Genomic DNA, 15,323 nt, shown 5'->3' on the forward strand with positions numbered 1-15,323 from the left:
TCCCATCGGTGTCGATGGCCGGGACCGGCAAAGCTCCAGGAGAGCTGTTGCTGCTGCGGGTGCGGGTGCCAGCGTGGCTCATCCGCTGCTGCGATCCCGTGGCCGGGTGGCCGCGACCATCAGATCACAAAGCCGTCCATATTGGTTCACAAGCTGTCTTGCCTGCGTGAACCCGCTGACCTCAGACAAAAGCATCCAATCCATCAGTCCCGCAGCCGGTCATTCCCTTCCATCCACGCAACTTCAATTGCCATTGCCGCCCCTCTTCCTTTTCCTTCCCTCTTGTTGCATTCCATTCATCTTGCAGCTTACACACTTACGTACTCATTCGACAGCTTCACCATCTTGGTCGCTTATCTCTCTACCTGACCATTGCAATCGCCGCAACTACCGGTGAATTGACCTACAGCATTAACCCCCACCCAACCGCTGGTCTCTTTATCTCCGGTCTTGATTCACGGGGTCTCTTTACTACGCCGACCGACCGCGCCCCTCCCTCATACTTCCGAACCGCAGCAGGCTCCGGCGATCATCTATCTACCCCGACTTCCATCCAGCCAAGCCATTCCCATCCCTTCCTCCCCCAAACACCAACCGTTACCATCGTCGCCCTTGTCGCCTTTTGCGATCGACTTCAATCCCACACTTCGCGACTCCGATTCCGACTTCGACACCGACTCCATCTCCACCTCCACCTCTGCGCCCCATTTGCACCTTCCGCATCGCGACATCTGTCTCCTGCCGCCCCGTGGCCCGCTACTCCACGCTGACGCAATTGGTTCCCCCCCGACCGCGCTCTCGCATCACGACAATCATCGCATAGCAACGCAAAGCGACACCACGGCATCTCTATCGCGACATCGGAGCCAGATAGCTCCTCCTCCATCAATATGAAGGTAAGCGATCCCGACATTCGCGACTCTTCGTGTCATGCTGACATGTGAACTTCAGTATCTACCAGTGCAAGACTTCGAAGCGGTGACGGGCGCCCTCAACTTCAACACCCCCGACTGCAACGTTACTGGCGGTTGCGATCTTTACACGACAAAGTCAACAGGATCCGACAAGAAGCTCTACAAGAATATCGATAAGGATCTCAACTCGCAACATGAAGCCCTCCTCAAGCTCGGCGCTAGCCTATCACCACCAGAGCGTGCGCAGATGTTGGCCACCTCACCGAGCATGCAACTATTTTCACACTCGAGCGCCTTTGGTCCTCTATCAGAACTTTCAAGCCGTCGGACATTTGCGTACCTGATCGCGACGCTAAACGCCAGTCATCCCCATTACGATTTCTCCCACGTTCTTCGGCCCAACGACTTTAAGCGCGAGCGAAACCTGCGCCGAGTCATGGTCAACCTCGATTCAATTCTTCAAAACGTGAGGCCAAACTTTGAGCCCAAGTCACTCGGCTCCTCTCTCGGTAGCGACACAAGTTCCAACTGGGGTCCCCAATGCTGGTCATTGATCGACAAGGAAATGCACCTTAACGAGTGTACAATCTTCAGTTATCACCCCGACACCGACCCGTTTGAGGAGGACGAGAGCGCCATCTGGGCCGCCCACTACTTCTTCTTCAACCGATCCCTGAAGCGCGTGGCATACCTCTACGTGCGCGTAGTACCTGTCATCTCATCCCACAGCCCGACACTCCGGCCTACAAACCTGGCAAGAAATCACAGCAACCGACAAGAGCTCGAGTCGGCCGGTGCGCAGAAGCGTGCCAACTACTGGCTTGGTGATCGAGATGCTGAACTGGTGCCATATACGGAAGACGACGATGACATGGACGATGGACTGTTCTGGAACAGAGGGGAAGATGGCGATCTTGTTGCCTACTCAGATGACGAGTTTGACGACGACATTGACGATATGGACATGCTCGACAGAAGCAACGAGAGGTTCATGAGTGAAGACATCGCCGGCCGGATGGAGATTTAGGCCAGCTCCATCGACACGGCTGTTGCGCTGTAGCTCTTGAGCTGGGCGGCTTTTACTGGCCACATTCGCATTGGATTGCTTTCTTTTTCCACATTTCAACACCAAACGCCGTCTTAATCTCAACAACGGTCATCCGGTTGCGAACCGACGCGACACGACACGGAGAAGGCCAAACAGTACACGATTTTCCTGCTCCACTTCTCTGTTCACGGACCTTGATTGCGTCCCAACTTGTTTTTGTTTCCTTGGACATGTTGATTTCCTATGTATGAAGGCGTGGCGCCTGGGCAGGCTTCTGGTCGGTGAGAGCGGCTGGGATTCCGCGACACGAGGCGTTTTCGGGTGCTCGCTTTCAAACGCGCGGCGGTACATGTGTGCTTTTATTGGTTGCTCTGGTCTCTGGCGTGTTTTCTTTTTCCTTTTATTAATTCTCCTTCGTCCGTGTTGTTGACTTGTCTGTGGCTATTGTTTCTTTCTCTCTTCTCAGCTGTGTTCTTACCGGTTCTTCTTCTCGTTTCGATTCGACTGTCTGTATCTTTTTGGTTCACGACCCGGGATGGCTATGCATGGAATGGATGTGTGTGGGTGGGTGGGTTATCATGGGAGGCTCCTACAGGATGGAGTTCTCTGGTCTGGGAAACGCGCCCCGCGGTGAGGGGAGAGCGGGTGAAATGAAAGTGATGAAGTCAATGAAACAGGCAGGGACGGGACCCTTGATGGGCAGGGTCGAGTAAGGGGGTCAGGCTGGTTGATGCTTTGCTCTGACACGGGGATGGACTCAAAAAATTCACTCCATTTCAAGTTCTAACGCTTCCAACTCAATATTGTGACACGATCGACTCGTATCCTTGACGCCTATCTCTAACCTAAGCCTTGTAGGCTTCAAGTAAAGAGGACAGAAGAGGCCAAGTCTAAAATGTTCACTCTCTAACCTAAGCCTTGTGGGTTTAAAGTAAAGAAGATAGAAGAGGTTAGTCTAAAATGTTCGAGGTCATATATTTGATATCCAGAGACTAAGGCATCATCTATCAAAGGCGCAGGGGATCATAGACCCAAGTGTGTATCAAAAGTCAAGAAAGCAAAGCGTTGAATAGTTGTTCATCCTTCATCTCAGTATTATGCGCATACATATAGTTACATGAATATATATAGACGCTCCTTTCCACCCTCTTCTCTTGATCCCTTCCCTTCATCTCTCTTTCAATTCTGCGCCCTCAAATCCCACTCTTCATCTTCTACCCATCCCCCCCTCAGGGCAACCATGCCTCTGTATCGCAGTCGCAGAAAAAGAAAACAATGACAAGACATATGTACCTATACGCGCGGGTCCCATCGTTCGTGTTGTGTGTGAGTGTCAAATGGCCAGAGAAGCGAAAGAGAAGCAAGAGCAAAGTAGTAGTAAAGACTTGTAAGAGTGGGAAAAAAGGACCAAAAGACCCGCGATGTGAAGGGAGAAGAAAGAAGATGGCATAACCAGAATGAACCGAACCCGTAACACCCGAGGGGCTTTTTGTTTTATCACCTGTCCCGCGCCCTCCTGCAAGAGAATAACAAATCAAGAAACACAAGACGACCAAACGCCAAAGACGAGGTTTCCTCCCGCTTGAAACTTTTGTTGTAGCTTGGAATGAGGAGGTAGGATATGCAAGTTGGTAGTAGTAGTACTGGTGGTAGTGGTAGTAGGAAGGGGGAGCAAAGGCTGTGTTGCTGACCTGATCCCCCAATCCATGTCAGTCGCCCCCTTGTAAGGTCTCTAGATGTAGGTGGCAGAGATAGGGGTTGTTGACTGTATATGCAGTGCGAGGTCCTCTAATGTGGGACATGTAAGTGTTGTAGTAGTATGGCAGGTTGCTCATTTGTCATGTCGCGGCCTGTTCGCGACTGTTCTTTGATAAAGACTCTGGTATATGATATGTGTGAGGTGGAGTTCAGCCCTCCTTTTCCTTGAGAGTACCATTCTGTCCCTCAGTGTGTGGTTGGACTGCATTCCCGTTCGTTCGTGTTGACGGCTTGACTGAAGGGGAGTGCTTCTCATTCTCCGGCTCCTCCGGAATTGTCGCAAACTTCTTGAGGACCTGCTTGAGAGCCGGCCGTCGGATCGGCTTGGCGAGGAACTCGTCCATGCCAGAGTCAATGCACTCCTTGACGTTACTCTCCTCGGAGAAGGCCGTCAACGCAACGATAGGGGAAGTGTATCCCATCTCGCGGATAAGACGGGTACTCTGTAGACCGTCGAGGTTGGGCATCTGGACGTCCATAAAGATGACATCAAACGCCTCGTTCCTCTCCATGGTCGCCTTCACCAGCTCGTAAGCTTCTTGGCCGTCCTTGGCAATGGTCACGTCGTAGACATCCTCGAGCTTGAGCATCCGGCTGACGACCTCAATGTTGGTCGAGTTGTCGTCGGCGACCAGGACACGCAGCTTTCCTTGACCATTCTTATTGGCCAGTGCTCGATCGATTTCAGCCATCTTTTGCGTCGTGCTCCTCGGAGCAGGAGGGTCAGCAGCAAAGTATGGTTGGCTTAGACCGACCAGTCGGGGTTGAGGGTTCAGGACGCTGGACGACTTGGTATCGGTTGCGGGCTTCGGAGGGTTGGGATTGCGCGGTGGCTCCATATCGGCAGTAGCATCAACACTTGTTGGCCGAGATTTCACGCTGCTCGAGGCAGTGCTAGGAGTCCTAGGTTCAACAGTTAGTCACGCCCATCAAGACCTGCCCAAGAGGACCTACCTGTTCTTGACGTATTTAAGAGGAATCTCCATCGTGAATGTCGTGCCAACGCCCATGGTGCTCCGTAACGTTATCGATCCTCCCATGAGGCCAGCTAGTTGATGGCAGATACTCAATCCAAGGCCAGTTCCGCCAAACTTTTTGCTCAGGCCAAGATCTCCTTGAACAAACGGCTCAAATACCTTTTGTTGCATGTGCTCGGGAATACCGGGGCCTGTATCCTGGACTTCAAACTGGAATATGTAGGCCTTTGCTCCTGGTGGTGGAGGCGTGGGAGACCGCTCACGGACTTGCACATGGGGAGTCGCCTTGGGGTCCATGGGGTTGATGGATAGTGCGGTTCCGGTGCCGTTGAAGCGCTGCCCCGAGTCCTTTCGACCAGAGCTGCTAGAATGTGTCGGGCTGGTCGCTCCACGATGACGAGTGCGTCCAGTTCGCGAGTTGTTTCGCGAGTTCCTTGAGAGCGATGATGTGCGGCTCTCGTTCTCGGCAATTACTTCAGCTTCTCCGAGACACTTGATGCGTACCGAGACGCTGCCATTGTGGGGAGTGAACTTCAAGCTGTTGCTCACCAAGTTGATGATGACTTGAAGTATTCGGTGCTGGTCGCCCCATAGCCACATATCCTTGAGCCGTCCCGTGCCTTGAGGTCCCAGTGCTGGCAACTTGGTCTCCCCGCCGGCTCGATCCGGGCTCGTACCAATTTCGACATTATCGGAACTAAGGAACTCGACCGAAAAGTTGATCTTTCCTTCTCGCACCTGCTTGTCAAAAATGGTGAGGATCTGTGACCGGATCTCGGCCAGACTGAACTCTCTCAGCTCGAGGCTAAGTTGCTGGCCTATCTGGTTCTTGGAGAAGCTCAGGAGATCCTCGAGAAGATGCAGCAGCAGATCGCCCGACTTGTAGAGGGTCTTCAGGGATTGCTTAATCCTGACAATGTCGTTCTCTTCCATGCAGACGGCACACATGCCAAGAATTCCGTTGAGAGGGGTCTTGAGCTCGTGCGAGATGTTGGCGATGAAGAGCGTCTTGCTCTCGTTGGCAGCCTCGGCCGCCTTTTTGCTCTCTTCGAGCTCCCTCGTGCGCTCAGCTACCTTGACTTCAAGTGAGAGATACTGCTTCACCAGCTCGTCGCTCATGTCGTTAAATGTCCGTGTCAGTTCGGTGAGCTCATCGGTGATGAAGTGTTTCCGGTCGTCCACCTTGCCAGGAATCTTGAACATCCGACGCGCAACATCTCGATTGGAGCTCGGTTTGGTGCGCTTCCCCTGGAGCCGCCGCTTCAATTTGGACCAGAAACCCCTCTTCTTCGATCTCTGAGATATTCCGCCCGAACTCGGCAGCTCCTCGTCATCCTCATATTCAGAGTCAATGAAGGACTCCTCGTACCCAGGGGGGTTGACTGATTTCTCGGTGGCGGCCTTGAGCTTCCGGATCGGCAGGACGCTGAGGTGAGCGCATGGGACGACTAGAATGACGATGAAGCCGACTGTTCCGAACACAGTGCCGAGGAGAATGTTTCGCAGCGTATCGATTGGCTTGTAAGCTTCCCACTTGGCCTTCTCAACAATGACAGTCCAGTTGACCAGGGGGGTCTGGGTACGCGCAAATCCAACAGCGACCGGGACGCCCTGTTCGTTGTGGGTGTTGATTATGGCGCTGGCGTTGTTAACGGAATTGTACCGCTTAGCAAACGAGTCAAAGGCGGCTGGGTATTTCTTAACAGGGAATGCCCTGTTGTCGTACTCCTTGTTAAACTGGTAAACGCTATGGCGGTCGCTATAGCCCTCGGGCGTCTTGGGAGGGAGGATGAATTTGACCATGAGGTTGCCAAACTCTTCTGGGTTAGGGAGGTAGGTTGCGTTGCTCGCAGGGAACGACGAATTGAAGCGATTTGAGCGATCGGTAGGTCCTATGAGCAGGACCGAGCCTGTTTTCCCTAACCCTTCACGAGACTCTTGTACGAGGGTGAGGGACTTGGCCAGTGTGACGACGGTCATGTAACCGAGTATGAAGGTATCGTTGTTGGCTCGAATGGGTACCGATACGGACAGGAGAGACGTCGTCTCATTGAGAACGAGCGGGCCCAGTAGCAAGCCCCCATCGCGGTAGATGCGCACGTCCTTGAAGGCCTCTGCAGACACAGCTGTGGTATTGTTCCTGATGGTATTTGGGTGGCCGAGATCGACGTAAGTGATGTTGGGGTAGAGGCTCGGGGGATAGCCCGGACCATCATCACCAAGGAGGACCTCATTGCCAGACGAGTCCCTGTAGGGCAAGACGATCCTGGGGACCACAGGAGACGTGACATTGAGCAGACCACCTTGCGAAGCACCCGTCTGATTCCTCGAGTACAACCTTATCTGCAACAACCCCGTAGACGCGCTGACGGCGAGAGCACTCTGGAGATCCTCCTGGGCGGCATTCCAGTCCCGACGGCCAGTGTCGTAAAAGTCAATGAGGGCATCCTGGAGGAGGATGCGAGAGGCGATGGTGATGCAGCTAGTCTGGACGAGGTTCAGCTCTGCGGAAATGCGCGAGGCCTTGAGCGAGGCCGTAAGTGTCAGGCCCTCGCGCTCAACATCGACGACGAAACGGTTGACATAGATCCAGGTAGGGATAGAGACAACAGCGAGACCGACGAGAACAGCAAAGACGACGAGGGCTGCGAGCTGCTCGCGAATAGCGATCCTCATGTTAGGCAGGCTAGAGAGAAGAGATCGAGGGCCGAGCACGACGGCGCGGCATCGTTGTGTCGTTCAGATCGGTCGGTCGAAGGCGCGGACAGGGCGGGTACGAGAATTCGTGCTTCAAGGTAGGAGGCAGACGACGACCTTTTCCTGGGGAGTGGAAGCTTCGATGAAGCTCGTCTCGCGTCCTCGTCTCAACACCCACAGTCTCTTCGGTCGTGGTGGTTCTCGGCTACGTCTAGGTCGTCGATCTGGTCGGTAGCTGCGGTCGCGGAGGAACGTTGCGGTTTGTGGATCGATGATCGGCAAGACTGCCAAGGGAGGCGAAGAGTCGAAGGCTGCCCCGTGGTGTGCTGACTCGGTCGTCCCGAGTCGGCCGTCCTCAACAACGACGATGATGGATCTCTCTAGCAAAGGGGGGACGGATTGGCCGACTCTAATGCCTATGCCTATGTTTGCCTCGTGAGCATTCGGGGTCTCCCAGCAGAGTTTGAGTCCGGAGAATTGGCAGCAGCTGCAGCGAGCGGAGACGGGGGGGACTGGGGGACGGGGAGAGCTGGGGGATGGAGAGGAAGGGAGGGAGAGAACAGAGCGAAAGGGTAGCGATCGACAGAGGTTCTGGTACTGGCTGGGGCAGCGTGGGATCGAGGCGTGGCAGTAAAGCTTGGCTCTTTTGGGGCTATGGAGAACGCGTGGAAGGTGGATGAGGAGATAATACCTTGAGCTCGACGTCTAAGAAGGAAAGAAACGGCGATGAAGGAGAGAAGGGAATGAATAGCAGAGGAGAACAACAGAAGCAAGAGTTTGCACAGAGTAAGATGCAGAATCCAAGTGATCGATCCATCCACGAATGGTCAATAGGTGGGCAAAGCATTCAGCGCGGGCGGGCATCGAGGCCGACCTAGAACACGGTGCAGTCGCGGTGCTGGGCCAGTTGCAGTCTAGCGCTGCACTCTTAGTGACCTACAGTGGAGGTGGTGGTAATTGCTCAGTGGACAATTGCGACAACACGGCGTCGGCCCACCAGCGGAAAAGAAACATGGATGGATCCATATCATTGCCAGGGCAGTTTCATGTTATGAAAGCAGCTGGTTGACCGTGGGCGGGAGGTTTCTAGGTTCTCTCGGTCTGGCAGCTTCCGCATGCAACTCTAGCCATGGATCCAATGTCAGGTCGCTTATTTCCAGTAATTACCTGCGAATGCTACGCCCGACGAACAAGCTCAAAATCTGGGTTCAGTTTGTCTGCGGGTGATGAGCGTCCATTACCCAGCAAGAGGAAATGATCGGCCGGGTCATCTCGACCAGAGGGTAGGTAAGAAAAGCACAGGCCCAGATCAAAGGTCGCGGACAGGCACATGGGTACCCGTAAGTTCAAGTTCAGGTTCTTTCTCGGATGGAATGGATTAGCGCAGCCATGGGCGATGCTTTCCGGGCGACCAAGCCCAGCTGAGGCGACGAGGCCGAGCCTTGGCGAAGCTCACAATGGACGGATCCATTGTCTTCAGCTCTACTCTGAAAAGCTGACGACGACGGATGGTTCGGTATTTACTTTTAAACTGTGAAAGACTACCGTGATGCTTTTACGCTGGTCCACTCAGCTCCACGGCAAAAGTCATGAAGTTTATACGGGCAGTCCGGGGGATGGAGACGAATGTCCTTCGAAAGGTTAGCCGCATATGGATCGGGGGCACGCTACGCCAGGGGTTTTTTCTTGATGGCCCTGGTCCTGAAACCAAGATAAATAAGAGCATTAAAAAAGGACACGGGTAGTTCCAAGGAAGATGGCGCCCTCGGTGTCAAGTCAACATCTAGAAACAAGCTATTTGCTACCCGGGCTCGGGCTTGTTACCTGCTCCGTTAATCTCGACGACGGAGCAAAGAGTCCAAGAAACGACCCTGCTCCGGAGTGGAATAGCGGGTCCTGCCAGGGCCAAGCTTTCTCCCATTTTCCTTGCAGATCTGATTTTGGACGGGGGATCGACGTCTGCTCGGGTCCACCGTGATTTTCAACTCCATGCGCGATGCGAGGATATCCTGACATGGCGATGCAGTAGAGCCTCACGAGGATTTTGGAAGCCGCAATTGCAAGAAATCAACAGGTCCTTGGTCTACCACGTACATTGAGTACCCAGAATAGACATATCAATACCGGAATGCTCCTTGCAGGCCGTTGCACCGGCTCAAAGCCATCTTGGAGACGCCTCATTCCGCGGCCCCCAAAAGGAACCAATTGCCAGGCTGCATCAACCATGCACATTCTTACGGTGAAAGCCTGTCACCAGAGTCAAGGACAAAACAAGATAGTAGAATAAACTTTTTAGATTATTTCCCTCTAAAGATAGTTAGCAAGATGCAATAAGAGTAAATAAAAATACTCTAATTTTTATATTATTTTATACTCTTTACAAATTTACTTGCCAGACTTGTAAGGAGTTAGGTAACTCTTTTAATCCTCTGGCGTGCGAGTCGCAATCCATTTATTATCAATCCAATGTGACGAGGTTGATTATAGCATCTCCTCCTATCTAGTCCGTGCACTTTTATTAACCTCTTACCCTTACATGCTCCATCAATACCGCTCCATGATCCATCGAGACCGCTCCTCATCATCCATTTTCTCCAGCATGTCCGTCTCAGCCTTCTTGACATCGAAATACCTGTGTACAAGCCCCGACCCCAGCAGCTCGCACAGCTCCGTATCCTGCATCAGCGCCCCGAGGGCCTCCTTAATGCTCTTAGGTAGCTTCACCTTCACATTAAGCCTCTCCCTCTCCGAAAGCGACAGCTGCGACGGGTCTTCGACGCAGTCCCCCCACGCCATCTTCTCCCCGTTGGCCACGCCCTTGGTGCCCGCCAGCAGCACTGCCGACAGCGCCAGATAAGGGTTCGCGAGGCCGTCGATGCACTTAAGCTCCCAGTGGCTATCCTCGATCTTGCGCAGCGGCGTCTCACGGTTCTGCGTGCCCCAAGCCACCCAAGTACCACCAGCCCAGCAGCCGTCCAGCACTCGTTCGTAGCTAACCATGTTGCTGTATGTAAAGGCGGTGATGGCCCGAAGGTGTTTCAGGACACCTGCGTAGAATGGCTCATACACCTCCTTATCTGAGCCCTTGGCCGATGAGATGGACATGTGTACATGCGCCGCCGTTCCACAAGCCATGGCGTAGGGCTTGGGGTGGAGCGTCATGCGGAATCCTCGAGCTGTAGCACAGCTGTTGATGACGTCCCGTGCGTAAAGAAGAGTATCTACCGCCTCGAGCGCAGGCGCCTTGGGCATAATAACCTCGTACTGCCCATTGGCGCTCTCAGGGTGTACCATTTCGATGTATGCACCAGCAGCGTCGAGCTGTTCGATGGCGTCCTCGAGGACTTCGATCGCCTCGTGTTCCATAGCTCGTCCCACTGACCATGCATGTCCATCACCGTTGAGAGTCTCGTATTTAGTCTCTTCTCCACGACGGAAAAGGACGAGCTCGATCTCGAACCCAAGGGTGAACGCCAGACCTTGTTCAGCTGCCTTGGCAAGAGTCTGCTTCAATAGGGTCCTAGGGCAAAGAGCAACAGCCGAACCGTCCTTCTCCTTGAAGTCTCCCATGACGGTGATATGCCCCTTCCGAGGACCGAGGCGCAGAGTGTTGAGATCCGGATGCAGTCTGTACTCTCCCGTCGGTGTGACATTGGGCGCTGGCACATCAACCTGGAGAAGACCAAGGCCGGCCTTTGTCACGCCAAAAGTAAAGTCCTCGCCGTTGCGAAGCATAGACCATACCCTGCGCATCGGGATAGCCCTCATCCGAGGCATCGCTGTGAAGTCGTTCCAGTACACCCGCAGGAACCTCGGCTCCTCCTTGTTCTTCAGGAACCGGGCCAAGGTTGCGATGTTCTTGTGCTCGGATCCCTCAAGTCTATAGCTGGAGTCTGGCTGCAGAGGTCGGAACGCCAATCTGAGGTCGTAGAGCGTGTTGGCGTTGTTGAACAGAACGTCCTTGACCAGCTGACCAGCTTGCGACCACGTCATGTCCCCCTTATAGACATAGTCGACGAGAACGGTGTCCAGGACTTCTCGGAGCTGGTCAACGGCCAGAACGTACGTCTCGGGGAACCAGTGGCCATCTGTGCTCCAGAGGATCTTGGACACGGGGCAGAGTTCCAGAATCTGGCGGACGACTCCTTCCTGTCCGTCACGGCTCAGGAAGGGGAACACCTCGCCGATGTCTGCGTACACATTGCTGTAGACTGTGGCCAGATACCCTAGCTCGCGGGTGAAAGGGTAACCGGCGTGGAGAAGTACGATCGGCACTTCGGGGTATGTCTTGATGAATTCCTGCAGATGGGCAGGCGATGACTTGGTCAGAGTTATGTCGTTGTCGCCAAGGCCCGTATGGAACTGAAGAGGCTTCTTGTGCTCGTCCTCGCTGTTTTGTATCAAGCCGGCCAGGATATGGAGGAAGTAATCGTTTAGGGGCTCATGCTCAAGTCGTGTGAACTTCTCAGCGCCTTCTGCCTTCCTTTCGTCAAAGACAACCTGGAATTTTGACATGAGGAGCTCCAGGTCGGTAATCTGGACCACGTCAAGGCCGGTCCGATAGCAGATGACGGACTTGAAGCCGACAACCTCGGGGTCGTCGAGGGCGTCGTAGATGGCATCCATAAAGTTCTCGACAGCTCCCGAGAACGCCTCGGAGGGGTGGGAGAACTGGGCACATGCCCGTTCAATACAATCAGCCGCGACCTCTTCAATGCGGAGGATGCGCTTGTTGGGGCTTCTCGTATAGGCGTCAAGCGTGTTGTAAGGCTCGACATCAGCCGAATTGCCCAGACCGTCGTCGACGAGGATGTTCTCGATCCCCGAAAGACATGTCCGGATCCATTCCTGGTAGTTTCCTCCTTGCTTCTTCACGATGGCTGCCTCAACAGCTTCCCAGGTTGGTTCAGTGCCGAGAAGTCCGGACAGATGCTTCACGGCACGCATGTGAGCCAAACTGGTGCGCGAGGAATCGAGGGCATCGCCGTTAGCCTCGGTAGCGATAGATAGAAGTGAATGCTTCCTTATCGCGCCGAGCTTGAGCAGCGGGTGTGCGTGATGATCGATGATGGGAGTGGTCTGGATGACCCGCCGAAGTGCCTCTTCGGTGTTGACCTGATCCACCGCCATCTTTTGCTTGTGCAGGAAGAGATTTCCCTTTCTCAAGCTGCAATTGAGAGACTTCTGGTGGGGGAGAATGTGTTGGGCGCTGACGTGCTCGCTGCCCGGTGTGGATAGTCGACTTGAAGTACGGAGTAGCGCGAGTCTATAATCTCACCTCCTGGGAGCGGCATAGACCAGCAGGTTGAAGGTCAGCAACGGAATCAAGGGCTAGAGAGACGAAGAGGAAAAAGAGCACCCGGGCAGATCGCTAATGATGACACGACACGGTAGGGCGAGTTGCATCATCGGGCGTTGCCGCGTATGCCCTGGCAGGGACTGAGACATGGAAGGCGCGGAGAGAAGCAATTTGCGACTTGCAGTTGTTAATGGGGCACTGGTTGACCTGCATATGTACCTTGGCTTAAGATCCCCAAAGGGTAGGTAAAAATTAAAATGAAAAAAAAAAAAAAAAGAAAAGAGAAGAAAAAGAAAAAATCTAATATCTTAACTAGATTATAGTATTATTTTGCTGTATTTATATAAATTTAGTCCTATGTTTTCCTAAGAGCTAGTCTAGATCTTTGCCGTTCTGGTGTCTCAAGCGGCTCTAAGACATGGGCATATAGAGAGAGGACCGGGATGAAAAGCCCGCACTCGGCGAAAACATATGTGATAGTTGCAAGGGGGGTTAGCCGTGCCTGTTGATTCACCAGTGCCAGACTGATACTACCCAGTGACACCTCGGATGCCGTGGTACCTGCTTTGAGCTGAGCTTTAGATCTCCAGCTAGGTACACCTCTGAGGCGCGTCTGTGACATGTCGTGCAATTCTTGGTCCGCAGAGACGTGGGCGAATCACTCCCTCAGATTGAGAATTCGCCTTCTGGGATGGACCTTGTCTTGGGCGTTGTTCATGCGGATGGCGTGGAGATTGACGACCCGAGTTGTGGATCACAGTATGTCCATCATCCAGATCCTCCAGGCACCCGAGCGAGTAAATAATAGACATTTAAAACATGTATTTTAGATGAATTTTCTCATAATCAACCTCATAATCTATGGGAAGTTTTAGACGTGCTCTGTAGTTCTGGCGTCTTTCTTATTCCTTGACCTGCCTGCTAGGGTAAGTAGGTAGCTGATCGTTTGGGAGAAAGCAACATCTCCTCTGATTCACAGCCACTTAACTACCTACAAACTATTCACGTCTCGTCCCGTATTCCTGGCCATTGGCAGCCTCTGTGGGACTATCCACGTCGCCGTAGTTATCACGAAAGCGACCAGCATCCCCAGGCAAAAAGGCATGCCAATCCACGTCTTCAACCCAACTCCAAACAGCGCTCCCATGCCCATCTCGCATCCCAGGAACCCCAGCACCTCCCAGACCGCCAGCACACCAAACATGGTTCCGGCCCGCTCCTCTCCCGTCGCACCGACCAGCATCGCGCGGCATAGCGTCGGCAGGCCCGAGCCCAGCGCTGAGACGGTAAGACCTGTCATGACCAAGGTCTCATCAGACACCATCATCATGCAAGTACTCCCAGCGAGGAAGAGGAGTGAACTTGCGCGAGCGAAGACGCGGTCTCGCTGGTGAGGGAATGTTATAGTCGACAGCTTGGTCCAGAGGTAGGAGGCGGCTGGTAGTAACACACAGAGCGTGACGAGCGTGGCCAGACTCCGTAGAGAGATGAGGAGTATAGACTGGTCCAGACGCCAGTCGAACTGGATAGGCATCAGACGAATAGAAATATCGGACTGGATAGTCGTGAGGGGAATTGTCAAAACAGCGCCGGGCAAGAGCCAAACCATCGGCCTCTTGAAGATGAATTTGAGCGTTGCCCAAGCAGAGCAATTCTCTTTCGGCAGCCTGGGGTTGAAGGCATTGCTTGAAGCAAGATTGTTTGAGTCCAGGTTGAAGATTTCCGGGGCTTGCCCCCTCCTTAGCGTTTCTGGCGTAAAGACGGCGAGAATGACGCCTCCGAATGTGATCAAGCCGAGTGATATCCAGAGCGGTAGCCATATCGAAGGCTGGACGAGAACACCCGCCAATAATGGCCCAAGAAGTTGTCCCGAAAGTACAGCCGCGGCTATCCACTGAAACCATACTGCACTGGCTAACTATTAGCAGCCAATCATTGACTAAACGTGATAGGATATACCGTTTCTTGTCGGGGACCACGTCTGCAATGATGGCAAACACCATGGCTTCCGCAACGCTTCGTCCACCACCCAAGAGCAGAGGAACACCGAGGCCCCAGAGTGCTTCGACTGGTATCTTCTTCCATTGCCAGCATATGATCATACAGTAAGCTTGAGAAAGTAGCATGCTGAGAATGCTCAAGCTGAGGATGGGGACACGACCGACTCGATCTGCGAGGATTCCAAGAGGAAAGGCCACAAGAGCGCCTGTTCCTCTCTTAGAATCCTGCTCAAAGTTCAATTTGAACGACTTACTTGGCACAGTCACCGAGATGAGAATCCCCATCACAATGGTGTTGAGCTCCTGCTGTACCTCCTCGCCCCGACACTCTTCCTCTGGGAGTAACCCACCATTCGTGAATTCGTAATGGCGCCTGCAGACGATGTCCTGCATCAACCTGATCGAAGGCAGGTCGCCCAGAGAAAGGCCAAGCTGGATGATGAAGAGAAAGACTCCTAGAAAGGGGAGCAAACAGCTCCGCGGGACCTTGCATGAGCGAGACAACATGGTGACTGGAGGATGAAGTTGGTGAAGATTATGCCAAACAACGGATGGTGAATGCGCTGGTGTTTCTAGGCCTTCGCCATGATGATAAATTTTCCTTTTTGGTCGCATGAGTGTGTTCAATTG

General features: G+C 53.4%; 4 protein-coding genes across 4 annotated transcripts; 1 reads left to right on the forward strand and 3 right to left on the reverse strand.

Annotated features, from left to right (window-relative positions):
- Positions 1–890: 890 nt before the first annotated feature.
- Positions 891–1,941, forward strand: LRP88_03002 (RNA polymerase III-inhibiting protein MAF1; the record flags this gene model as incomplete). The annotated part of the gene is made up of 2 exons (XM_083239632.1): positions 891–896; positions 952–1,941. The coding sequence occupies 2 exons, from the start codon at positions 891–893 to the stop codon at positions 1,939–1,941; spliced, it is 996 nt and encodes a 331-aa protein (XP_083104762.1).
- A 1,928-nt stretch (positions 1,942–3,869) lies between these two features.
- LRP88_03003 (uncharacterized protein) lies at positions 3,870–7,373 on the reverse strand (the record flags this gene model as incomplete). Its single annotated transcript, XM_083239633.1, has 2 exons — positions 3,870–4,623; positions 4,675–7,373. 2 exons carry the CDS (start codon positions 7,371–7,373, stop codon positions 3,870–3,872), a joined length of 3,453 nt encoding a protein of 1,150 aa, XP_083104763.1.
- Positions 7,374–9,938: 2,565 nt separating this feature from the next.
- LRP88_03004 (uncharacterized protein) lies at positions 9,939–12,524 on the reverse strand (the record flags this gene model as incomplete). Its single annotated transcript, XM_083239634.1, has 1 exon — positions 9,939–12,524. The coding sequence occupies one exon, from the start codon at positions 12,522–12,524 to the stop codon at positions 9,939–9,941; it is 2,586 nt and encodes an 861-aa protein (XP_083104764.1).
- A 1,071-nt stretch (positions 12,525–13,595) lies between these two features.
- Positions 13,596–15,200, reverse strand: LRP88_03005 (putative MFS transporter; the record flags this gene model as incomplete). Its single annotated transcript, XM_083239635.1, has 4 exons — positions 13,596–13,611; positions 13,809–14,603; positions 14,653–14,899; positions 14,948–15,200. 4 exons carry the CDS (start codon positions 15,198–15,200, stop codon positions 13,596–13,598), a joined length of 1,311 nt encoding a protein of 436 aa, XP_083104765.1.
- Positions 15,201–15,323: the final 123 nt, after the last annotated feature.

The sequence above is a fragment of the Fusarium phalaenopsidis genome (assembly GCF_050370095.1).
Source record: "Fusarium phalaenopsidis strain FUZ10S chromosome Unknown contig_32286, whole genome shotgun sequence".
In the NCBI taxonomy this organism is placed as follows: domain Eukaryota; kingdom Fungi; phylum Ascomycota; class Sordariomycetes; order Hypocreales; family Nectriaceae; genus Fusarium; species Fusarium phalaenopsidis.